Here is a 23,845-nt window from a genome sequence, read left to right on the forward strand (position 1 = left end):
GCAGAGATTTCTGATTCGGCGGATAGACGGTGGATCGCGGCAACTGCTTCCAATCGGTTTCCCGCAATCAACTGTTCGGCGATTGCAAATCAGTTGGTCAGCATGGAGATCCCTACCATAAGGAAGCAAGCGAAGATGAGATGAGAAATTCTCTAGACGTCATCTTGGAGACCGCCGCTATATGTATATGTGTAGTGTGCACCATCTGTGGATAGCAGGTCTAAAGGCCATCAGGGTTAGACTGCCCGGAGATATACTCGCTCCCTGTTACAAACATATCTATATAAGAAAGACGTTCAAGACGGCCAAAGTAGTGTGGCAATATATAGCTTCATATTTGCATTCTAACACCCAAGGCTATATATGATTTACGGATATCCCAGATCTTCAATGGACGTGTGCCACCTCGAACTGAATCGTTGGACACAAATCTAGTACTCACTGGACAAAGAGACGAATCCCCGTCGATGTCAGCACTTCTTCGGCACAACCACAGCCATGAAAGGGCTGGATCGCAATTTGACATCCGTGCTTGCCAAACTGGACTTGCTAAAGGAAATCCCGCAGGGGGTGGTCAGTGTAGGTCAAGTTGGTTGAAAATATGGGATATTATTATCAATACACATCAAGGCACCGGTGGCGCGGATGGAATGGGGAAATAATAAAACAAGAGTCCACCGGACGGGGGAATCGAAGATTAGGCAATAAAAGTCGTAACGCCGTGTAGTGAAAAAAATGTCCATCAGAGCTCTCCGTGGAGAGCAGCCTGTTCTTTGTAATAGCTGGGAGGCCTCAAATTGCCCGAGGTAATCTCTTTCCAGGCCAGGTCGAATCGAGCACCCAGCATCCAGGCCGCAAACATCTATGAAAGTTAGCTGGGGAATTCTCAAGGATCGAGGCGGACATACCATCACACCGGCAACGAAGAAGATAATGATTCCCATAAGACCCATCAGGAAGTAGATGTCGGACTTGTTCTCAGCATCCTCCTCCCGCTTTTTGGCCTGCGCGGCGGTGATCTCGCCGGCCACCCGTCGTTGAGCATCCTCGGGATTTTGACTGGGGAAGATGGTCTCGATGAATTTCTCAATCTATATAGCATGCAGTTAGTGACTTATCATATAACAACTCGTAATGAAACGTACCTTGCCGCAAACAATGCTAATCTTCAGGAAGTTGGGGTCCTTAGGCGTATTCTTCTTGTGGATTGCGCGAGTCAATTTCCGGAATGTCTGGCACAGAACGGCAAGGTTCTGGGTCGACTCCATCATCAGTTCGCATGCTTGACCCTTGGTGATTTTGATGTTGCGCTCGAAAATGTCGTAGTTGCGGAAGCACAGCTCCATTGTGGCAATGGCCATCGACTGCGGGATGGCACAGAAGTTGAACACACTCTGTTCACGCAGACCAGCCAGGTAGAACAGACACTCCTCGGCGTGCTCCAAGGCGTTGAGAACCATCTCAGAGTTGCAGTTAAGCGCCGCCTCCTTGTACTCGGGCTTGAAGAGATCCTCGAAGTTGTCAACGTGCTTTGACCAGATCTCCTGGGGCCAGAACCGCCGGTTGTCATCAAAGTCCTCCCGAATGTCACGGATGATGTTGGTCTTCTGCAGGAAGAGACCCATGGACTTGTGAAGCTTGGAGCGCTTGAGAAGGGCAGGGTTGCCGAACTCTGCCTCGACAAACAGACGGGTGAGACCCTCTCCGACCAGACCAGCGACGTAGTAGCAGTAGAGATCATATTCTTCGATGGTCTTCACGGCCGCCTCGTCCTTCTCGGCCTTAGCGCAGTAGTCCGCCATACCGTTACCCATCTTGTCTGTGATGTCCTTGATGATAGCCTGGTAGGCGGGCTTCATGTTCTTGAACTCGGCGACGACGTTCTGGAACTGAACCAGCAGTTCCCGATCCTTCTCCTCCGGGCGGTTACCGGTAAAGTTCCAACCATCTTCCGTCAAGACATCCTTGAAGTTCCGAAGGAGCGGCTCCTTGGTTGCGAAGGGGATGGAGGTGTCATCTTCGATGGTATCCAGACCGCGGAGGACGAGATAGAAGACACAGATGGGCAGCAGTAGCTCCGGGTGAAGCTCCTTGATCACGGCGCTGAAGCTACGGCTGGTCAGGTCCAGAAACTTGAAGCATTGCTTCTGGGTCTCGGTGTCGTTCTTGGCGTCGCGTTCGTGAGGGGGGTTGTGCCAGACCTTCCTATAAGACCGACGAAGTTAGTCCGGAATGTGATAAAGCTCAAAAACAAGCAAGGGCAGCTCCAAAGCTGTGGGGACACGTACCACTGAACGATTGCTCTCAATTGCAACGGGTGCAGGGCGAGGTAAGCGGCAGTTCCAATAAAACCCATCTTGGACAAATTCGGACACTCAAGGATCCGAAGAAAGAAGGGAAAGAGAGAAACAGGCTAGAAATCAAGTTGCAGAGACTCGGGGAAGAAGAGGAATAGGGGGCGAACTCGAGGAAATTAAGAGACTTCGCCACGTGACCTGACCATTCCCTACACGGCGTCATATGGCGGGGAACAAAAAAGTGCTTTCTCTTTTATCATCCCATCTTTTTTTATCCAACGCGGCTCATCCGGGCTTATTTGACCGTGTCAGAGCATCCACAGCTCTGTAGCATCACACCATGGTCGCTGATACCGCCTATTATGACGCCTTGGGCGTCGCGCCCACTGCTACTGAGCTTGAGATCAAGAAGGCGTACCGCAAGCTTGCGATCACCACCCATCCCGGTAGGCGGACCGCATCTTGAAGGAGATATGTATCTGACGCTTTTCGATAGACAAGAATCCCGGCGACGAAACCGCACACGAACGATTCCAGGCGGTATGCGCGCCGTCCGCAGTAAACGTCGCTGCCTTGGACTAATTTCTTGTCTAGATCGGTGAAGCCTACCAAGTTCTCAGCAACGAAGACCTACGAAAGCGATATGACAAATTCGGCAAGGAGGAATCTGTCCCCGGTGGGGGTTTCGGTTCGTCGACCTCGCGGATTATTCGGATGTGAGCATCAAGGCTAGAGCATAATGGCTAACAGGCAACCACAGAGGACCCGTCCGAATTCTTCAGCATGATTTTCGGTGGCGAGGCGTTCGTTGACCTCATCGGCGAGATCTCTCTCATGAAAGACCTGACCGCGACTATGGACATCACGATGGAGCAGATGGAGGAGGAGGAACTTGCCGCTTCGGCCGAAGAGAAGCTCAACATTCACGACGAGGAGATGAAGGCTACTGGCGCCGAAGGTGCGACCACTGAGGGTGCCGCCGCCGAGGCTTCTTCAGCAGCCGAGGCCGGGAAGCCTGAAGCCCAAGCTCCTACGGCAGCCTCTGGCCAGAGCTCGGGTGCCAGCACGCCCCGACGATACATGGGTCAACAGGCTCTCATGGACAAGTCCGAGGAGGAGGCGCGCATGGAGGCAGCTGGTCTGTCGCAGGAGGAGAAGGAGCTCCGCAAGAAGGAGAAGAAAAAGGGGTTGTCCAAGGAGCAACAGGAGCGCCTCAACGCGTTTGAGGAGGAGCGGCGAAAGGCCCGCGAGGAGCGCGTTAACACTCTAGCCAACAAGCTGGTTGATCGTCTGAGTGTCTGGACCGAGACCGACAAGGGCAAGGATGTGACATATGCTTTCGAGGAGAAGATTCGCCTGGAGGTTGAGAACCTCAAGATGGAGTCCTTCGGTTTGGAGATCCTGCACGCCGTCGGCGCCACCTACACGCAGAAGGGTACCTCCTTCCTCAAGTCGCAGAAGTTCCTCGGTATCTCCGGCTTCTTTTCGCGTCTCAAGGACAAGGGCACTCTCGCCAAGGAGACCTGGACCACCATCTCCACCGCTATTGACGCCCAAATGACCATGGAGGAGATGGCCAAATTGGAGGAACGCGGCGGTGAGGACTGGACGGATGAGAAGAAGGCCGAGTATGAAAAGAAGGTGACCGGCAAGATTCTCGCTGCGGCATGGCGTGGCAGCAAATTTGAGATTCAAAGTGTCCTACGTGAGGTTTGCGACCAGGTTCTCGGCGACAAGCGAATTCGTTTGGAGAAGCGCGTCGAGCGCGCTCATGCGCTGGTCCTCGCAGGAAACATCTACGCTAAGGTACGATTACGCAAATTGACACCCGCCCCTCTTTTTTACGCATATACTAATACCTCAACAATAGGCCGCGCGAGACCCCGAAGAGGAGGGTGACTACATGGCGTTTGAACAGTTGATGGCTGAGGCTATGTCCAAGAAGGGCAAGGATGAGAAGAAGAAGGAAAAGAAGAAGTCCAAGCACGGCCACCACGACTCCGAGGAGCATGAGCACACCTCGGAGCAGCCTACTGCTTGAGCACTTTTACCAATGTGTTAATTCTTTTCCCTTCGTCTTTATTGCCTGGATATATATGTTTGCTTTCCATTGCGATACGGGGATAGTCGATCCCTCTGTTACAGCGACCTGGCCATGTTGCGTGAACACTGCGCATAATTCGAACCATAGATTGCCCGATATACCTGGGTCTCCCCGATGACTAGCGAGAACTTCCCTCTTCTCCGCTCATAACAAAGATTCCATTAACGTACGTTCATATTATTAAACAAGACCTTCAAAGACATATCGACAGGCATTATTAGACATTCAAGGGTTTCCAAACTTCTCTGGGTATTCATTCCGCTCGATGAATCTCAACCATTACACCATTACCATCACGAGCTTATTGTAACGGGGGCCCACGCCTTTCCAACGATACTTTAGGCGTGGCTCGTGTGGGACGGGTGGACGGCGCTATCCCCGCTAAGCTCCACGCTGGTAATTGCCGACGGCGATGAGACGCTATGAGTGCTACTAATGGTCTGGTTATGCGTAGCCTCAGCATCACGATTGCGAATTGACAACTCTGACGGAGGAGGAGCAGGAACCGTACTGGTAGGCACATCATGAGCAGTGGCATCATGAGCAGGAAGACCGGCTTCCCGAACTTCCTGCGGCGCGTGGCCTGCCTCAGCATTGCGCATAGATTGATAGCCGAGCCAGTCGGAGAAGAGCACGCCGCAAAGTGCTAGAATCGACAGGATGAAAAGGGCCATAAAGAGGAGCCTAGAAGACAAATACAGAATTAGTTACGTTTCAGTAGTAGGGAATCTGGGAAGGGAGAAATATACCAAAGCAGGACGGCAAAGGCAATCACCGCGTTCAAGTAGTCGTTGTAGCTGGTGATACCATCAAGATTGGCCGCGATATCGGCAAAGCAGGCCAGCCAGAACACCCAGGTGACACCATAGAGAACGGTAAAGATGACACCGAGCATATTGTTCGATTTGACAGTGGCCTTGCCCTTGCTAGTGAGGAGCCGAGGTAAGGCCAGGCCAACGACTGAGACTAGCATAGACCAGACGGCAGAGAAGACAAGGAAAGCCAAGATGCCCGGGGTACTGACGTGGACAGTCCGCGAGACTTCGTTACCTGCAATGAAATCATAGTACGATTCCGTGCGACTACCAGTGTAGACAGCAACCACATAGGCACACAGTCCTAGCTCAATCACGGAGAAGGCAAAACAGGTGCCGATGATGGCATATAGAGCAATATGGAACGCCAGCATGGTTGCAGACAATATTTCCGGGCTGAAGAGGAAAAAGAAAAAGAGACTCCTAGGTATAGTGTGACGGACAGCAACAGCAAAGGGGGGCGCCCTTGCAGCCCTTTATTTCTATTGACATTTCCCACGTGCGGCTCAAAGTTGACTCGATATCGAGACAGGGAAAAAAGAAGCCAGGGATCAGCCTTATTGGAAGAGACGGATACCCGGCGCCACCAAAAGAAACACCATCCCAGTCGTTCGTGTCGGATACGAGTGACCACGTCGAAATGGCGCTGGCCCTGACCTAAATCGGTGCAATGTAAGCGAGTGGTGTTTCGGGCCGGCACATTTGCGGAGCTGAAGCTGAATAAACATAAGGCGCTAAGGGGCTTATGAGCGTGTGGACTAGGGTCCTAACGGGTCCGGAATGAGAGCTCGAGGAGGTCATACGCAAGGTCTTTATTCTATTTTCCGAGCTATTCATGATGTGCATAGCACTGCAGTATGCACTCCGTGGATGTGATGAGTCATTCAACCTCTTTTACGAAGTGAATAATGGAATACTCCATGGCTGGCCAAAAAAGGGTTCACGGTGCTGCTCCACCTCTCGCATTTAGATCGCGGGCCGATATTTTCAGGGTTTATTTACGAGGATTGGAAACTCTAGCTTGAAGAAGGATTCAGTTAGGGCTTACGGATCGTCGTGTTTATTTCCATATTAGTCATTCTGGTTTGGTTTGCTCGATTTGCAGCTTCAGCACAGTTCAGGTTCTCAGTGGATCTCGCATTTCGCCGAAAGATCAGCAATCAATCATTCTGTTTTGAGCATCATCAGCCTAAAATTTCCCAAGCGAGCGCCCAACTACGCCAAGACTTCAGTCAAGCTCTTCCGATGATGTAAAAATGCTTAGGGCCAACCTTCCGAAGTTCGCCCGTAGAATCCGAAGGTCTCGGACTTAATTATGCCCCCGATAGGGCTGCATCTTGTTTTGGACTACCTTGTCTGCCTTTCCCGTCGACGAAGACTTCCAAGCCTCCTAAGCATTTCTAGTTCAACCTCACACTCCGCATACTTGATTGCAATGACTTCATCACCCGGAAAACGTCACCGCGTGGAGGTGGGTCAATCGTTTCCCGAATTGAGTCTGCTTCCCCAGAGCTCCTTGCAAAAATGCGGAGAAGAGTAAACGGAGCCTATGGGGGTCCCAACATAGAATGTTCCGGGTCGATCCAATTGTGTAACAATTTGAACCAAGAAGCAAGCTATATAAGGATTCAGGCTCCATTGGAGCTTTCTTTAGGTCGCATCATTGAGTCGCAACTTGATAGTGATTCAGAAGGTAGCGATGCATTCCCTTGCAATTATTCTTTTCGCCCTAGGTGGCAGCACTGCCGCGGTGATGCCGAGTATAAGTTCTAGCTCAAGGCCAGCCTCACCAACCGGAACCTCCTTTCCGTCTGGATTCGACATGAAGACAAGCTGGGGCAACCTAAGTCCATACTCTGACTCGATCGGATTTGGCATTGAAAAGGGGTTCCCTGCCCAATGTGAGCTGTCTCAGGTGCATGTGCTTCACCGTCATGCACAGCGATATCCATCTTCGTGGCCCACCGACGGTGGTGGAATGGAGACCTTTGCTAGTAAAGTTGCCAACTATTCTAAGCAGAACCCCGACAAGAAGGTCGGCTCGGGGCCGCTTTCCTTTTTGAACGATTGGGAGTACATGCTTGGAGAAAACCTGCTGCTGCCGTCTGGCGCAGCCACTGAGGCTACGGCAGGCGCTCTGTTTTGGAGCCAGTATGGCAGACTGTTGTATCGTGCTGGTCGAGGTGATGCCATCTATGATCCCTCAATGAATGTGTTCCTTAATGGCACGTCTCGTCCTAAACCTACGTTCCGCACGACCGACTATCCGCGCATTCTCGAGAGTGCACGCTGGTGGCTAAGTAAAGTTATAGGCCTAAAAACGGAGAATGATGTTGACTGTTCACAAAGGCGGATTTTTTAACAATGTTGGAGCCAACAGCTCCTATTCATTGTACGATCTTACCATCATGTCGGAGGATGATGGCTTTAACACCACACTCTCCTCGACTTCAACTTGCACCAACGGTAGCAGCAATGGGTAAGTTCTGACGATTATCCCTGTTCAGGATCTTCACCTTGGCTGAAACGAAAGTAGGGACTTTGATGTTGCTAGATTTTATCCAAAATTGACAAAGAACGCCCGAGAGCGCTTCGCGGCTCTTTTGCCACAGGACTTCAACCTCACCACCATGGATGTCTATGCTATGTTCAGTATGTGCCCTTATGAGTATGCGACTCTGGGTCAGTCCTCGTTCTGTGCACTTTTCACAGAACAAGAGTGGAAAGACTTCGAGTATGCCATTGACATGATGTTCTACGGCAACAACAACTTTGGATCCCCCAGCGGCCGCGCACAAGGTATTGGATATGTGGAAGAGGTAGCCGCGCGTTTGCAGTCGCATCTGATTATGAAAAGCGACAGCAGCATCAACTCCACCTACGATGACAACACTCACGAATTCCCATTGCACCAGCTAATGTACATGGACATGTCCCACGAGACCGTGATTGTCGCCGTGCTGGCCGCTCTAGGCGTGAACTATTTCAAGTACGGTCCGCACGGTATGCCTAGTGACGTCCCTCACGCTGTTCCACGCAACTTCGTCATGCGCAAGGTTGCCCCATTTGGTGCTCGTCTATTTACCGAGGTTTGGACTTGCCCGAGCGACGTCAACTTCAACAATCTTCAGAATCAAATGTATAGCAACCCGGATTTGTCGTCGACTTCGAATACAACCGACTATATTCGCTTTGTGTTGAACAATGCTCCCGTACCCGTTGAGGGGTTGGAAGCTTGCAAGGGCTCGCTCAACGGGTTCTGTGACATGAAGAAGTTCTTAAATTATGTTCCTGAACTAGTCAAGCAGGCTATGTACCAAGAGGCTTGCTTTGGGAATTACAACACTACCATCCAGGTTGCGAATGGTCAGCCTGTCCAGTCCTAAGGAAATTCTAATGGGAACTTCTACGATCATCTCCTTGACTTGATGTACATATTCCACTAATGGATTCACTTGAATTATACAACTGATGCTATCTCTTGTCCACCGCCGTGCAATATACAAGTGAGTAAGATCAAAGCCGCGATTTTCTCTGCATATATTGCCGCCACTGTGTTTTTGTTTCTTTTCGTTAGCATCTCTGCCAATTCGTTTGCTATCCAGAAAATCAGGTGGACTCACCATAGGGTTGAAGAAATATACTGGGATACCAAGCATGAAGACACCGCCTGTGACTCCCGCCAATATTCCCATCGCCGCTGGGTAGCTATATTTTGCAACCATCGGATTCACACCATAGCTTATCCCAAAGGCAATAATATTCTTCGTGCCAACAACAGCCACAAGCGCCGGGCCCGGATTCTTCTTCCAGGCTTCAGCAGCGAATGAAGTCGCCAATATCAGTACCGACACAAAGGCAACCTGGAGCAAAGTCCAGCCCATGTATGGCCCTCCCCACGTCGAGCCTCCTCCCGCGGTGAAACCATAAAGTAGAAGAGAGGCCACGGTCAAGATTCCAGGCAAGATCAGCAGTATCAATCTGTGTTCTGGGGTATGGACTCCCCCAGAACGTCTGGCCATGCGTAGAATAAACCAATCACCAAACACACCTGCGTATAACATTCCCCCGAAACCGCCGAACACGCCGCCTAGGTTGATCAAGCCGACATTCTTGGCTTGCCAACCATATGACTGGAGAACAGCGTCGTATGATAATGACATCCCGATAGTAGAACCGAGAACGACAGAGGATAACAACGTGGCGTAAAGTATACCTGGCGAACCGAAAGCTTCGAACATGTGAAACCAAGCTACCAAAACCACTCGAAGTGGGTTCTTTGCCGGTTTATCATAGGGTCGCAGCATCTCAAGGTACGTCCTTTTAGGCCGGGGCTCCTCCGGGACATGCTCATTGTCATTTGACTCGAGTACCTGCAAGTGATCCCGAGCCTGGGAGCCGGAAAGAACCTGCGTGACACCGAACTGATCCGTAATGACCATCTGCCCATTGACAACCATCGCGCCACGGTGATAGCGAGTCTCAAAACAGCCAAAGAGAACGATGACGAGGCCTGCACCGACAGCAATCACATAAACCCAGTAAAACCAGCGCCATCCCAAAGCTGCGGCCTCGTATGAGGAAGCCAGGTTCAGACAACTGGTCACTACATTCTGTGTTGCCCAGTATAGACCAAAGACCATACCTCTTTGGTGCAAGAATGTGACCTCGGAAAGCATCAATGGGAGAAGCTATTTTTTTGCAAATTGTCAGTTGCTGTCCCTTGTTCACTTCGACGTATCCACTGACCGACTCTGTGGCACCTGTCGCCAAGCCTTGAAGAATACGCAAGCCAAGATGCTGTTCAAATGTTTGCGAGACGGCACATCCGATCGTTGCAACCAGGAGCACAATAATCGATATGATTGCTGCTGGGCGACGACCATACACAAGGCCCAGTGGGAGAATCAAGTAGTTTCCTGCGATTATCAAGTTAGAAGTTCAAGTCCCATAGCAAGAGACAGCATCGACGTACCAATCCCCACAAAAAGGGAAGGGTAAGTTGTCAACGACACAACCTGATCTGGGGTATGACCTTGGGGAACATATAGATTGAAAAAAACACCAAGAATAGCACCCAGGCCTCCGACCACCGACAACGACATGATCGCTATATCTCAATCAGCAAGCTCCAAGTACATAAGCTGAGAGAGGAAGATCTTACAAAACCAGCAACAGCTGACGATAACCCCAGCTTTCTCCCAAACCGTGAAGTTCAGAGGATCATTGGGGTCATCACTGGGCACGGGCAACCGCTGCACAGAACCCGCAGCATCGACAAGGAGATCCCCATTCTTGTTATCATGGGGCTCAACATCCTCCACAAAATCAATCTGAGCTTTCTGGTCGATGGTAGTCATGATGCTAGGGCGTTTGTGATGGACAGCAGCTCCGGGGAAAGGAAGAGAGAAGAGGGCGAATGCTCTGCTTTTTTGCACGGGGCTATTGTCCTCCACGCGCCTTTGGCGCGGGGGTATTGACCCGATCGGTACATCAATGTGGCTCTAAACGAAGTCCGGGGGATCTGGCATCTGTCAGTGGAGAAGTAATTTGCCTTTTCCCCCACTGACTCCGTTCGGGTTCCCCGTGGGGGTGGGTCCCCCATTTGCCGGCGGAACAATTGAATCCTTCTTTGCCGACGACATCAAGTAGGGGCATCGCAATTAGTCAGTAGTCAGTATTACGCCTGAGAGACAACATGTTCATGGATTTCGTCCATGAGAGAAAGTCATTCTATGGCGATGCATTTAATATGGTATTAGTTTGCTCTCATTAGATCTCATTGCACACACTATGGAAGATTGGATTTCGTCCATGAGAGAAAGTCTTTCTATGGCGATGCATTTAATATGGTACAAGTTTGCTCTCATTAGATCTCATCGCACACACTATGGAAGATTCCCAAGTTCCTCGATCAAGGAACACAGATTCTGAACCATGGGGGGAAGAATGTCTTCCGGTAGGGAACGAGGACAATTCCCCTCAAACACTTGCCTCGCAACGGCCATGACCAAACGAGGCTTGCTCAGTTCGCAGAATGTCTTCGGATCCACTCCGTTTCCATTGTGGTGGTTCATGGTCAATCCAGGCCGCCCATTCCCGCGAGCCAAGAAAGCCTTGATCAACTGGTCCTCGGATCCATCCAGAGGAATTCTAGGCACGGCTTCACCCTCGCTCATCGGAGTACCGACCTCAAGCTTCCTTGTCTCGCCACATTGCAGCAACCCATAGACCCACAAGACGAGAGCAGCATGGTAAACAGCCAAGGAGTCAAGTCCACGAAGTTGATATGCTTTGACAGCTCGCGCTGCTCTGAAAGCTTGGCCAGCATGCCAAATGGCCACCCTGGCTTCTTTCGTATGGCTCCAACCCCGTAGACCTGGGTATGCGCGCCGCGCTTCTAGTTCTCCCATCCTGCCAACAAATCGCTGGATTGCGTCCATATCTATATGAAGGTACATCATGACAAACTCGTGCATTAGAGTGCTGGTGGGTGGTTGGTCTGAGGAATCATTTTGGGTAGTCCTAAGCGTTGTATAGCTATGAAGCAATTAGCAAATTAGCAACAAGGGGCGGATTCGGTGCATACAGATCTTCCTGTCTGCTTTGAAGCCACAGACGGGCAGTAGCACGCGACGCTGACTGCGATCCCTGGGATAATAAGTTTTGCTGGCGAAACTCCCACACCTGAATAGCCAGGCCATGAAGAAGGGCAGATCGGGCAATCTCCGTATCGAGCTCAGGAGAAACATGGGTGATTAAAGATGAATCCGATAGCAAATCTCGCAAGCTCATATCAGATCCTCTCGTCATACCATATCTGCTCGTCCAAATCTCTTTCCATTCTTCGGCGGATTGAGCTAGCCATAGATCCCGAGCGGCGGGGAAAGGCAACGTCAATTCTGTGTATGAGATAAGAGCGGACCTGTTCATTGATATGGCAACTTCCACATCGTGACCAAAAAGATGATAGACTAATCTGTTGATAGTCAGCTTAGAAGACATCGAAAATTGGACTTAAAGTAACATGCCGCTTATATGACTCCTGTCGCACCCAATTATGCCAGGTCTTCTGCAGCGATTCTGCGTCATCTGCAGCGAAATATGGTGTGATCGGAGTGTAGGCTGACTTGTCGAATGTGATTGCCCTTCGAAGAGCCTTGAATCATTAGCCGGACTTTCAGCTCCGAGGCCCTGAGACTCACAGTAGACAGTGGTTGCAAATAGCTCTCAGCGATCTGCATTTTCCGGGTAAAGCCACAAGAAATGCCAATGTCTAACCATAGCATTGAAGCTTGCAAGTACTGTAGATCACGTATGACACTATTGTCATCCTCTACCTAAAAATCTAAATGTCAGACCCCAGAACCAAGATTCATGAGACTCGACAAGCACTTACTAACTGCGCCAGTCCAACTCGAGTGATCTCCTGGAGAATTATTCCCGTCTTGTTAATAGAAGGGAGACCGCAGCAGACACACCCCGCAGCAACCAAAGCGGTAAGAAATTCCGGGCGCAATTGTTGGTACTCTTGATTATAGAATGTATAAGGATGAATCCACGCGTCTGTCTCTATTCTCTTTCCAATCCCAATTTTGATCAGGTTATCAAGGTAGTCCGCAGACGGGAAAGCCGAAACAGAGAGTCTTGATCCTGCCGTCCTTAACACCAATTTGAAAATATCGTCTCGCGCATATTGCGAAAGATTTCCAGGTATTCGAAGCGCGTCAAGACGAGATTGATGTGTTGTCGGTATACTATCGCTATCCCTCAGGGGGATTCTACCTTCGTCGCTGAAAGCATGTTGATTCTTTTCCGGTACCCACAACCTGTAACCATTGGGTTAGCAAACAATAAAGATTAGTATGAAAGTTATACCGACCATAGAGACCGCTGAAAAGCGGCTGCTCGTCGACGTGCCGAGTCCTGATCATCTTGAGGAGACTGTTGCTGGTCCTCAAGCTCGGGAACTGGTCCCATAGTGTCAAGAATTTTGTCCAAATCTGGAATAAACTCCGTTCCGAAAAGGTCATTATCAGTCAGGGCAAAGTCAGTATCGTGCATGAAATCAAAGACTCGAGGCTGTTGGGTTTCTTGAAAGACATCTTTGGATTCCAATCCTGGTAGCATTACTTGCTCAAAGAAAGCTGGGAAGCTATTGAGAGCTGCATACGTCTGTAAATTTCCCCGAGGAAGGAAAGTATCAAGTGAAAGCTCATGCGTGAGGTTGGATTCGTATGGGTCATGAGCACTGCCTGAGTACGAGACTGATCCGGGGGGCATGTTATAATCGGAGAGAGCCGAGTCCGGCGTTCCAGCGAATAGACCACTCGATATTTGACCATTGAGATTAGGCGGATGTGATGATATTGATGATGTCCGCCGATCGCTTGTCCGACGCGATGTCTTAGCTGCCTGTGAAACACACCGGATATGCTTTCCTCGGCATCGCTATGTAAGAGTCAGCTGTGTTGAAGATGGCCAGCTACAATGGCATACTTTGCAGGGTCTTTCGTTGTCACAGCTCAGTTTAGCGGTCGCACAGGCTTCGCACGCTGCGATGGCACGCTCTTTTGCCCTGCGATTTGAGGCCTTTCCATCTGCAGATTCTTTCTCATGAACTGCTTGGTGTCTCTGCAGCACATCTCTGATCTTCGTTAAACAAATGGAGATGAGGCGGGAGCTTGATATGCTACCTGCGATTGAACCCTCTTTCACATTTCGGACACTGAAAGACGCGTTCGTTACGATCTAAAATGCACCAACATTAGGCGTCAGGAACTCTCCATGTCTTAGGTCACTCACGAGTATCCAAATGACGTGCGAGATGGTCTGGACGCTCGTATGCCTTGCCACATTGAGGACATTGATGATTTGTGGCGGGGGAACGGTGTGTAGTTTGGGCAGACATCGCGGCCTAGAGAGGCCTGAAGCTAGGGAAGAGCTTCGATTTATGTGCGGGGAGCCGAGGCGATCGGGAGGCGTTCTTTTGCGGGCCACCTGCGGCTTCCGATCCACGTTCGCTTGGTTTATTCGAGCATGTTGAACAGGCTGCATATCTTGATTTGCTAAAACCATCAAATACTATCCTATTAAATAAAAGGCATTTGACTAACTTGTTCGTTATGCGACTGTTAGACTATGCGGGAGTCTACTTGATTTTCACCGCCCACTAGCAGAACATCCAGGGGTGCTAGAAGACCCCTCTTTCTCTTCTCATAATTACACTGACAGGTTCTCTCTCGTCCATTTCTGAAGTTTGAAACTTTTCGATATGCAACATACAGATTGGGCATGGGAGGATGACTCAATGGCCTTTAACAGAACGAAGTCCTGCAAGATCCATCCATAGCTCTCAGCAGATTCTCAGGAAGATTGGGGTTGGATATTTTAAGAGCCATCAATCGATGCTTGATCTGCTAGCCTCGCGGTCTTTGCCTGTACATGCACCCTCTTTCCAACGGCGCATATTGTCTCCACTAAAATGACATTTACGTCATCATTCTTCGTCCCTCTCAGGGGCTGGAGATGGAGATCCTTGGCGAACGCCGCGTGAACTGGCCGGCTACCACTCCTTCGGGACAACATGAAACTTCTCGCTTTGATCGTCCTCGCCGCTGCGGCTAGCTGCGAATTCACTTGCATCAAACCAGTCAACCCAATACCTGCCGGAGATCCTGGCTTATGCTGCAAGATCCTGACCCAAGACATCTTGCTAACGTTCCTATATACCGGCGAAGATTGTGTGTCATTGAGACGCTTCTTTTACTTCTTGACGCGCTAACAATTCAATCAAGGTAACCACGCAATTAAGTTGTCCGAAGCTGCGGATGGAAGCCAGGTCTACAGCCCCTGCAAGACTGAGCAGCACGCCGCATGCTGCGACCCGGTAAGTACTGAACCGAAAGATAGATAAATTTATGAAGCTAAGAACAATGAAGCTGGTGGAAGACTTGAGCCCAGAAATCAATCCTACTTGTGTGCTCCCTGAATCAAGGTGAACCGGGTTAGATTTGAGAAATTGATTCAAGGATCCGAGGCTCGGGAATCAACACAAATCAATTATTATTCTGGAATGACTGGAAGCTTCAGTAGATTCGAGTCAACAGCAATGAATATGATGATAGATCTCGCTTTAGAGTGAAGTTCTCGATTCTTGTTTGAATGTTTTCTTTGAAACTCCAAGGACACGTAGAGATCGTGGGCATGTTTCCGCTGCATATATCGGCGGGACCTCAGGGTTCAATTCAAGCCCAAGTGAGCACCCAGCGTGCACCTGCGCATGCCGTTTGCAAATGTTTGCCCTCCAGTACATCAGAAGAAGTCTTGGACGTCACGAGGTACTAGTCTCCATTTTCCGCCTTTATCTCGTCGGCTGAGAAGCACAGACACTGGTCTATTCCCTCCACATACCCGATGTCCATGATTCCGAATCCCCACCCCACCCGCCCACTTTCCGGAAGATGGAGGAGGGTCGCCACGGACTGTTGAAGCCCTGGAGCCAATCGAAGCGAGAATTTTGCCTCTCATGATGGTGAATTAGTGTGGAGTGTCTGTGGACATCATGCTTGCCTTGTGGAAGCCTGGAATTTCCAGTTTATGAGAAGTTGTTTTGATTTATAAATGACACACAGGTCTCTGCCAAACCTTCTTCTGTGTCTTCAAACTGATCACCTACTTTGAAGAGAAATAAGTTGAACCTCAGACCAATCATGTCTGCTACAACCACCATAACCCAGACGGCCTCGACCAATCCAAACCTGCACGGCTTTGGTCGGATGCGCGTCGACGGGACCGATCAGCAATTCGGTGATTTCCGTGACCAACTGACCCGTGATGGCTTTGCCATTGTCAAGGGCGCTATTCCTCGTGAAAGGGCTCTGAAGTATGCAGATGAGATGCATTCGTGGTTGGAGAACTTGTACGTTTCATAACAAAGGGGTTCCTTCAAAGTTCCTTAATTAATGCTCTTTTCAGCAATCTAGGCTACGACCGCAACGATCTCTCGACCGTCCACAAGGACAATCTTCCCCTTATCAACGAGAAGGGCATGTGTCTCCATTATGGCCTCCCACACGAGAAATTTGTGTGGGATATCCGAAGCGAGCCAGGAGTTGTCGCGGCTTTTGAGAAGATCTACGACGATGAAGACCTCATTGTATCTTTTGATGCTATCAACTTCCAATTCCCCAAGTATGTACATCGCCTCTTCGACAAACTGATAGAAATTGACCATGATATAGCCGTACAGATATTGCACCCAACAAGCCTTGGCCTCACCAGGATCAAGACCCGGAGAAGCATGGCTTCCGTTGCATGCAAGGCTTGGTAAATACCCTACCCAACGGACCAGAGGATGGAGGCTTGATCGTCTGCCGAGGCGGCCACCTACTATCCGAGCAGTTCCATAAAGAGATGGCCGATGAAGAAAGGATCCCAGCCTGGACACCCGAGTGGTACGGTTTCACCGAGCGAGGCCAGAAGTGGCTCGAAGACCACGGATGCACTTGGGAGAAAGTGTGCGCTGAACCGGGTGATCTCTTGCTCTGGGACTCACGCACGCCGCACTACAACCTAAGCCCGAAGAACGACCAGCCCCGCTTCGCGGTTTACACTTGCTTTATGCCGGTCGCAGATGCGTCGCAGGACGATCTCTTGCGAAAGAAGGACGCCTTTGATCGACGTGTTGGTACCACGCATTGGCCTAATGCAAAGCATACTGGATCCAATGTTGCTCAGCGTGATGGAAAAGAGGATCCGCATAATCGCGCTGTGCCGGTCAATGACCCAGTCCTGAGCGAGCGGGCCTTTAAGTTGACTGGCATTCCATACATTAAGGATCAGGACGAAGCGACTATCAAGCAGACCACCGCGACAGCTTGAGTGTGATCTTAACCTGCTATAATTGATTGAAAATTTCTGTACTGGTCCATTGCATGTTTCGTGAGGATGTTTTGAGGTGTAGGCCAGGTGAAGGCCAGGTGTATATGTACACGGCCTGAACGCAGCTCAATGATTATTTGGATGCCTCGAACAAATTTCAACTTCAAGATTGTCCTCCTATCTCTATTTAAATGTCTAGATGACTTTTTTTGGGAAATGAAATTGCCGAATAGAAAGCAAGGTAGATGAAATTCCGGGTAACGAAAACACGGGGGAATTACAACATCTCCGCAATGCATGGCCATCTTCCATGTGAAGTGGGACTGACCAAACACTGAACCAACCACAGTGAATCTAAAACACGAATTGTAAGCGGCGATCTCCAGCCTCTTTTCGCCCAGAGAATGTCGATCTCCCCGCTCGAAGCTGCTCTTCTCCCGAGCTGTGATCGTTCGAGTTAGTCGTACGATCTCGGCCAGCTGGAATCCGCCCTGAAGTGCCGAGCAAGTGGACCCTATGCAATCCCTAGGCCACTGTTTATTTGAAAGTCTGAGATAATCATACAAACACCACTTCGTTTCCGTCTAGCCGCTTTTTGCGTCGCGATGCATCACCTCGGTTGTGGGCTCACGCCACTGTTTATCTCACAACATTGCCCCTCCGGATACGTTTTTGCTAAGCACAACGTACCCAAGATGCTTATTCATAGACTTCAAGTGTTTATGATTGACATGAGACATCAGAACTAGCCCATGTTGTGCTCGCATTGTATTGTAGGGCTGCCCCGCGCTCGGGCATTCACTTTCCTCGGTCCGTTGGCTCTTTTAGACGGGTGCCTCGGGGGAAAATGTACCATGAGATGGAATAGATGGAGGATCATCAGCATCATCGAATTATGCCCCATGATATTCGGAAGGAGAGCTTGTCACGAGAAGAGACAGATTATGTATAAAAGAGCACGTCACCCTGTAAGCCCAAGAGTACATCTTCATCAAATCAGTTCCTTGCACTTTCTAAGCTGAAAGTAGATATTATTTCCCATTATGGCATGGCCTATCTCATTTTATCTCATGCTCCAAAATCCAATTTTGAACCACTTGTCCCAAGTATCACTACTGGGACGCATCTTCTACGGTCTTTTGGGACTGACTGCATATCTCGTGCTTGCATCATCACTACGGTTTCGAAGGCGTCGCAATCTTCACAATAAATACCCTTATAAGACCCGGGCCTCGATGGGAAAAATGACGGACCACGATGCATTTGCCATCCAGAAGACAATAATGCAGATGGAGTATCCGTTCATAGTTCTAAAATCACTCCAATTTGCTCTTTTCCGGGTAAGAATGTCCCATTGATTTGAAGAAGAGCAAAATAACTGACAGATACTGTCATAGACCTATGGGATCCCCACGATATCGACCCTTCTTCTGAGAACCTCTCAATTCTCGGATTCGGCAACTTCATTCAAACGATATGCCGACACTGGTACACTGATCGGCGAGTTCATGGCATTTGACCCTAGTTCAGAACGAGCGCAAACTGCCATTGCGCGAACCAAATTTCTGCATAAGGGCTACCGAGACAGTGGAAAGATCCTGGAAGACGACATGTTGTACACACTGAGTCTATTCGCAACTGAGCCCATCCGGTTTGTCAAGCTATATGAATGGCGCGAGATGACTGAGATGGAGCGCTGTGCTGTCGGCACCTACTGGAAAAGTCTGGGCGATGCACTGGCCATCAGCTATGAGAAGCTTCCTTCTGGTAAGATTGGCTTTAGGGATGGGATACACTGGTTGGAAGAAGTCAGTGAATGGAGTAACTACTACGAGTTGCAACACATGAAGCCGCATCCTCGCAACAAGGAGATCGCCGAGAAGACCATAGATGTACTGGTGTACAATCTTCCGGGTTTTATGAAGCCCCTAGGCGTCTACTTTGTTTCGTTCCTCATGGATGAACGTCTTCGAAACGCGATGATGATGGAAACACCTCCTGTTTTCTTCAGGATCACATTTGCCTCAATCTTCCAATTGCGCAGAGTGATCTTACGCTATCTAGCTTTGCCTCGTCCGAGCTTCATGCGCCTGGATGTCTTTACCGAAAAGCCCAACGAGCATGGTAGGAACTATGTCACATTTTACGAAGGCGCACCTTTCTATGTTCAGCCCACTATCTGGAACCGCTGGGGTCCAGTGGCTTGGATCAAGTGGGCGATGGGACAACCCCTGCCAGGTGATGATGGCGACAAGTATTATCCTCGGGGTTATTACACACCTGATCTGGGTCCCAAATATTTCGAGGGCAAAGGCAGAAAGGAGTTGGAAATGATCAAGGATACTCTTCGACAGCAAAGGCTGGGACAGTGCCCATTCCCGTGAGCTGTTTGAGTTTACTACGATCGAATTGTTGAGTTTAGGTTAACTGAATTTCACTATTTCTTCGCTATACTTCATTCTACTATCATCTCGAGAATCTCCAATACCTGCGACTTCTCCGTCAATGGTACAGGGTTCGATTGGCACAACGGATCTTGCAGACTATTTTCGGCTAGCATGTCCAACTTGTCGCGGCCGATGCCTACATCCGCTAGCGACCGAGGCATTCCAAGCTCGCGAATAACGGCATCTAGAATATCACCAAGATCAGCAGTAGAAATATCATTCAAGCGCTCGCGCAAGACTTCAGCGATAATTGGATCCTGGGCCATCAAGTGGCGCAAGCTAGCCTGGCGTTCGTTATTTGCATTATGTGCGGCGTTGTACTTGCATACGGCTGGAAGGCAGATGCAGCTGGTTTCTCCATGACCAACTCCGAGAGGACCGAGCTATGTTTGTTAGTATATTAAAAAAGCGTCTGATGAATACCATACCTGATGTCCGATACCGTGGCTCGCTCCAAGCTTAAATGATACGCTAAGACATGCAGCCATGGCATCGACAGATCCAAGCTGGCACTGTAAAGAAGCATCATAGTCTGCGCGGTTGCGTTTGCACCGTAGAAGGCTCGACACCAAGTTACCAAGTGCATTTCGCGCCAAGTTATCAGATTCCGGGGTAGTGTTTCCGACGGCACATAAAGTCTCAACACAATGATCGACGGTGCGGACACCAGTACTCAGCCAAATAGAGTCGGGCGTCGTCTCCACCAGTTGGGGGTCAAGGATGACGAGCTCAGGGCCACGTAATGGGGGATAAAACATATATTTGCGATGTGTTTCGTCTTCAGTCCCGCCAGCGTAGTCGGAATACTCGCCAGCGGACAATGACGTAGGGACAGAGATAATGGGGACAGTAGATGCGACAAGACCAGTACGCTTCTCAGGGCCCTCTGCAAGGGCTTTGAGCTCACCGGGCGTGCTTGCGTTATTGGCGAGTGCGAATGCGATAATTTTAGCCCCGTCGGTCAGGCTGCCCGCGCCCAGTGTAAGAAGAAGATCTGCCTGGACTTTGCGCGCGTCGGCGATAATTTCCAAAACTTCGGACCATTGAGTATGGGGCTTCATTCCTATCCGCTGACCGGCGATCTTTTCAGGTCCCAGAGCAGCAATCAGTCGATCCAGGGCATCGGTGTTACGTGCCAGAGAACCGGAGCAGATCACGTAGACTCGCGATGCCATAAAGGTGTTGGTAACATGTCGAGCAGCTGCGGTAGGAAACTCGATGCCATATGATAGTTGGGGACGGTCGCAGCTATCAAAAGCCGGGCGCACAGTTTCAGGCATTTTGAGAGCGGTTATGATTGAGAAGGAGAAAAAGGCTTATATCATCGTCCTTGTCGCTCGGTGGGGCGGCCCCAGGCCCCCGCTATGCCTTGCTTGGCAAACAGCATCGCCAAGCTAGTCGAAGGCTTTTGCAGATCAGTAGGCTGACGAAAAGGCGCAGGAGATAGTAATTCCAGATGCCCCCAAAGTCATGGTGAACAAAAGCTGCCTATGTGGTAGCCAAGTACAAAATATGCGACAGGGAACTAGATAAGATTGACGAATCTAATGAGCGCTTCCTGACTGTGGAGTCAATCTATAGTCCTTGCTCTTCTCTTTATTTAAAAGCAAATTTTCTCTTCACCTACGGCACCAGATCGTCATTTACACACAGGGCGCTCAGTGTTCCAAATAATTTGAGCAAAGGGCCTGGTGTCGAAAAGATGCACCGGTAGCAATGGATGTTTAAGTTATAATATTTGGCCGAGAGGACGAGTACAAAAGTAGACAAATTGTGCATGTCGGGTATCAATCACAAAGTCAAAGTATTTCAGCCGAAATCAACCATTTCTTGCAAGATCTATAAGTCATCACCGATAAAGAGATCGAACCCAAAGAAAGAAAGCCATCAAGGACAGATGTGGTACATGAGGGGAATCCGAACGAGAGAAGTAAACCAAATGCAGCAATGTATCAAGATATAGTAGCAAGATCAAATTTGAACAAGGGGGTATTTGGCAAAAGGTACAAACGAATGAAAGATTAGAAGATTAAATCAGTCCCACCTGGAGACGAGGGTAGAGGGAGTGTTGCTGCGTCAAAGTCAAAGAAGGAATCGGAAGGTGTGTCGTGAGGAGGGAAAGCAGCAAATTCGGTAGAAGGGCTAAGCAGTGCGCGTCCACTCTCGCCGACCTCACCGAGTTCTTCAGGAGACAAGACCCGCCCGCCCAATTCGATGTCCTGGACATGAACACTATATTCAAGGGCCTTCTGACCTTCCTTGATGAGTTCTTCAGTCCAGCCGAGGCATCGTTTAAGGCTCTGGTTCATTTTCTGACTATCAACCAGAAGCTCCTGGTGCCGGGCAAGGTCGACCATAAATCGTTTCTCGTCGTGGGCTCGGTGTTTCGCATCATGTTCTGCGAGCGAGCCTGGACTCAGAATGCCTTCATCGGCTATTGAATCCTCGTCGCTGTAATCAGACATGTCATCCTGAGATCGGATAGATGAAAGTTCGCTGACTCCTTCCATTTCACTGGTTGTTGACAGTGCAGTACCGGAGAACGAACGGGCCGAAGGTGCCATGGATAAACGGCCAGATCGGCTGAGGCGTCGGAATCGTCGAAGCTCAGCCTTTTGGTTCCGCATTTCGCGCTCTAAAGTTCGGTTGATGGCAAGCAGTGATGAGTTGCTAATCTCCAGATCCAAAATTTTGCGCTCCGTGCGAGCATTCAAGGCGCCTTCACCAACTTCGGATTTCCCGGGGCTCACAGGAATCGACATAGGTGGGTTGGTGGAGACAGAAGAACCGTTGCTGAAGATGCGAGGGCGAAGGGTAGGTATTGGATCAGACATCACGGGTGTCGTACCGTCGTTCAAGTTGTTCGATACGATAATCGGACTGGCACGAAGACTGTCTTGCGAAAATGAAATGTTGCTGGCCGAATCAATACTTATTGATTTCGTATGTCGGCCGATAGACGGGCGTTGTGGTCTATCGGGAATGATGCTCGGAGGAGAGTCGAAACGATGTAGAATATTGTCAAAGCTCATGTCTGGGTTTGGACTGGGTTGCGAATGTGTATCATCGGCGAGTGGTGATGTAGCGTCTGATGGTCGAGGGGATTTCATCAAACGCGGGGAGGGAGAAATAGCTGATCTAGCAGGTGTAGGACGAGGCAGTCCCCCTGACCGCCGTTTGCCAGTGCTCAAGAAATACGAGTCATCCGCAGCCTGCCGGTCTTGATCTCCGTTTGCATACATAAAGCTCGAGGCCGGAGACATCCTACCCTGGGCTGGTGCCTGTAGCGGCGCCTGCCCTGGCCTAGGGCGGGATGTATCCAAATCGGAGGAAGCAGTTGATCGTGCGTCGGATGCATGGAAGAACATAGGGGAGGCGGCTGCCATGTCGGAGAATGAATTGGGACGCGAGACTTGCGATCCCTCTGCAGTCAAAGTTTTGGCTCGCAGACTCCTTGACTGCTCTGGTTTCACCCCACGAGCCGGGCTCCGCTCCGTCCTCCGCGCTCCTTGGAGTCCCAGGCCCACGGTGGGCTGTGAGTATGGAATCTGCGGGGATGGAGTAGGAGGGGTATTCGTAGGCGAGGCAAATGCTGTATCGCGTCGAGTCGTACGGGAGCCCGATCGAGGGGTGACATTGGTGCTAAGGAAGGTGGAAGGGACGGCGGTGATCTCATCTTTAATGGGTGTAGAATAGGGGTGATCAGGATGTGCGAGACGACGAGTAGCGGGGTGACCAGGACTCGGGGAGGCCAGCTTCGGGGTCAAAGGAGCTTTCTTGTTGCGGTGAAAGGCTGCGGAGAGGGTGGGCGTGAACGGTTTGGCGGGATAGCCATTGTTTTGTTTATCGGATGTCATAGTTGTGCGGAAGCGGGCATTGCGAGGCACCGCAGGCTCGTGAGCATGATGACACCACAACGAGATCTCTCTCAGGATAGAGACGAGACAGGGAGATAGGGAGACAGGGAGTGGCCTGATTAGAAGTGGAGAGATGTGTGAAGGTGGGAGGCGAGGGACTCGAAAACATTCGGCCCAAATGCGGTTTAGGGCGTTCGTTCACCGCAACGTGGAATTCCGAGTAAACACGGCGCTCTTTTCATCTAGATTGGGGTTTACTGTACTGAATCAAAGCTATAGTGAATGATTAGAAGTCGTCTTTTTGTTACATTCATTGATCTACTGTTCTAATACCACGCAAGATTGATACAGGGCCTTGACAGGCATCCTCATGCTCCACTTGGTATCCCATTGGTCTGTCGATCATGGATCCTCGGGTTTGAAAAGCAACAAATACCGAAAT

At 50.0% G+C, this 23,845-nt stretch overlaps 11 protein-coding genes across 11 annotated transcripts; 5 read left to right on the forward strand and 6 right to left on the reverse strand.

Moving 5' to 3' along the window:
• Positions 1-742: 742 nt before the first annotated feature.
• Positions 743-2,356, reverse strand: erg9 (bifunctional farnesyl-diphosphate farnesyltransferase/squalene synthase; the record flags this gene model as incomplete). Its single annotated transcript, XM_056885399.1, has 4 exons — positions 743-862; positions 909-1,091; positions 1,146-2,205; positions 2,289-2,356. The coding sequence occupies 4 exons, from the start codon at positions 2,354-2,356 to the stop codon at positions 743-745; spliced, it is 1,431 nt and encodes a 476-aa protein (XP_056740847.1).
• A 281-nt stretch (positions 2,357-2,637) lies between these two features.
• On the forward strand, positions 2,638-4,338 carry N7443_005344 (DnaJ domain protein; the record flags this gene model as incomplete). The annotated part of the gene is made up of 5 exons (XM_056885400.1): positions 2,638-2,743; positions 2,794-2,837; positions 2,892-2,985; positions 3,058-4,103; positions 4,168-4,338. 5 exons carry the CDS (start codon positions 2,638-2,640, stop codon positions 4,336-4,338), a joined length of 1,461 nt encoding a protein of 486 aa, XP_056740848.1.
• A 401-nt stretch (positions 4,339-4,739) lies between these two features.
• Positions 4,740-5,590, reverse strand: N7443_005345 (MARVEL domain-containing protein; the record flags this gene model as incomplete). The annotated part of the gene is made up of 2 exons (XM_056885401.1): positions 4,740-5,085; positions 5,151-5,590. The coding sequence occupies 2 exons, from the start codon at positions 5,588-5,590 to the stop codon at positions 4,740-4,742; spliced, it is 786 nt and encodes a 261-aa protein (XP_056740849.1).
• A 1,316-nt stretch (positions 5,591-6,906) lies between these two features.
• N7443_005346 (histidine phosphatase family protein) lies at positions 6,907-8,602 on the forward strand (the record flags this gene model as incomplete). The annotated part of the gene is made up of 3 exons (XM_056885402.1): positions 6,907-7,516; positions 7,566-7,695; positions 7,753-8,602. Coding segments are annotated over 3 exons (1,590 nt in total), but the record flags the coding sequence as incomplete, so codon positions are not given.
• A 130-nt stretch (positions 8,603-8,732) lies between these two features.
• Positions 8,733-10,576, reverse strand: N7443_005347 (uncharacterized protein; the record flags this gene model as incomplete). The annotated part of the gene is made up of 5 exons (XM_056885403.1): positions 8,733-8,768; positions 8,840-9,907; positions 9,966-10,135; positions 10,192-10,326; positions 10,381-10,576. The coding sequence occupies 5 exons, from the start codon at positions 10,574-10,576 to the stop codon at positions 8,733-8,735; spliced, it is 1,605 nt and encodes a 534-aa protein (XP_056740851.1).
• A 528-nt stretch (positions 10,577-11,104) lies between these two features.
• On the reverse strand, positions 11,105-14,273 carry N7443_005348 (Zn(II)2Cys6 transcription factor domain-containing protein; the record flags this gene model as incomplete). The annotated part of the gene is made up of 8 exons (XM_056885404.1): positions 11,105-11,756; positions 11,806-12,195; positions 12,260-12,375; positions 12,422-12,556; positions 12,616-13,045; positions 13,099-13,667; positions 13,716-13,967; positions 14,022-14,273. 8 exons carry the CDS (start codon positions 14,271-14,273, stop codon positions 11,105-11,107), a joined length of 2,796 nt encoding a protein of 931 aa, XP_056740852.1.
• Positions 14,274-14,802: 529 nt separating this feature from the next.
• On the forward strand, positions 14,803-15,217 carry N7443_005349 (uncharacterized protein; the record flags this gene model as incomplete). The annotated part of the gene is made up of 3 exons (XM_056885405.1): positions 14,803-14,959; positions 15,014-15,105; positions 15,158-15,217. 3 exons carry the CDS (start codon positions 14,803-14,805, stop codon positions 15,215-15,217), a joined length of 309 nt encoding a protein of 102 aa, XP_056740853.1.
• A 711-nt stretch (positions 15,218-15,928) lies between these two features.
• On the forward strand, positions 15,929-17,099 carry N7443_005350 (uncharacterized protein; the record flags this gene model as incomplete). Its single annotated transcript, XM_056885406.1, has 3 exons — positions 15,929-16,137; positions 16,194-16,409; positions 16,460-17,099. 3 exons carry the CDS (start codon positions 15,929-15,931, stop codon positions 17,097-17,099), a joined length of 1,065 nt encoding a protein of 354 aa, XP_056740854.1.
• Positions 17,100-18,334: 1,235 nt separating this feature from the next.
• On the forward strand, positions 18,335-19,483 carry N7443_005351 (uncharacterized protein; the record flags this gene model as incomplete). The annotated part of the gene is made up of 2 exons (XM_056885407.1): positions 18,335-18,439; positions 18,497-19,483. The coding sequence occupies 2 exons, from the start codon at positions 18,335-18,337 to the stop codon at positions 19,481-19,483; spliced, it is 1,092 nt and encodes a 363-aa protein (XP_056740855.1).
• A 71-nt stretch (positions 19,484-19,554) lies between these two features.
• Positions 19,555-20,826, reverse strand: N7443_005352 (iron-containing alcohol dehydrogenase; the record flags this gene model as incomplete). The annotated part of the gene is made up of 2 exons (XM_056885408.1): positions 19,555-19,929; positions 19,975-20,826. 2 exons carry the CDS (start codon positions 20,824-20,826, stop codon positions 19,555-19,557), a joined length of 1,227 nt encoding a protein of 408 aa, XP_056740856.1.
• Positions 20,827-21,567: 741 nt separating this feature from the next.
• On the reverse strand, positions 21,568-23,403 carry N7443_005353 (uncharacterized protein; the record flags this gene model as incomplete). Its single annotated transcript, XM_056885409.1, has 1 exon — positions 21,568-23,403. One exon carries the CDS (start codon positions 23,401-23,403, stop codon positions 21,568-21,570), a length of 1,836 nt encoding a protein of 611 aa, XP_056740857.1.
• Positions 23,404-23,845: the final 442 nt, after the last annotated feature.

This window comes from Penicillium atrosanguineum, assembly GCF_028827265.1.
Source record: "Penicillium atrosanguineum strain IBT 20685 chromosome Unknown utg000004l_segment0_segment0, whole genome shotgun sequence".
In the NCBI taxonomy this organism is placed as follows: Eukaryota; Fungi; Ascomycota; class Eurotiomycetes; order Eurotiales; family Aspergillaceae; genus Penicillium; species Penicillium atrosanguineum.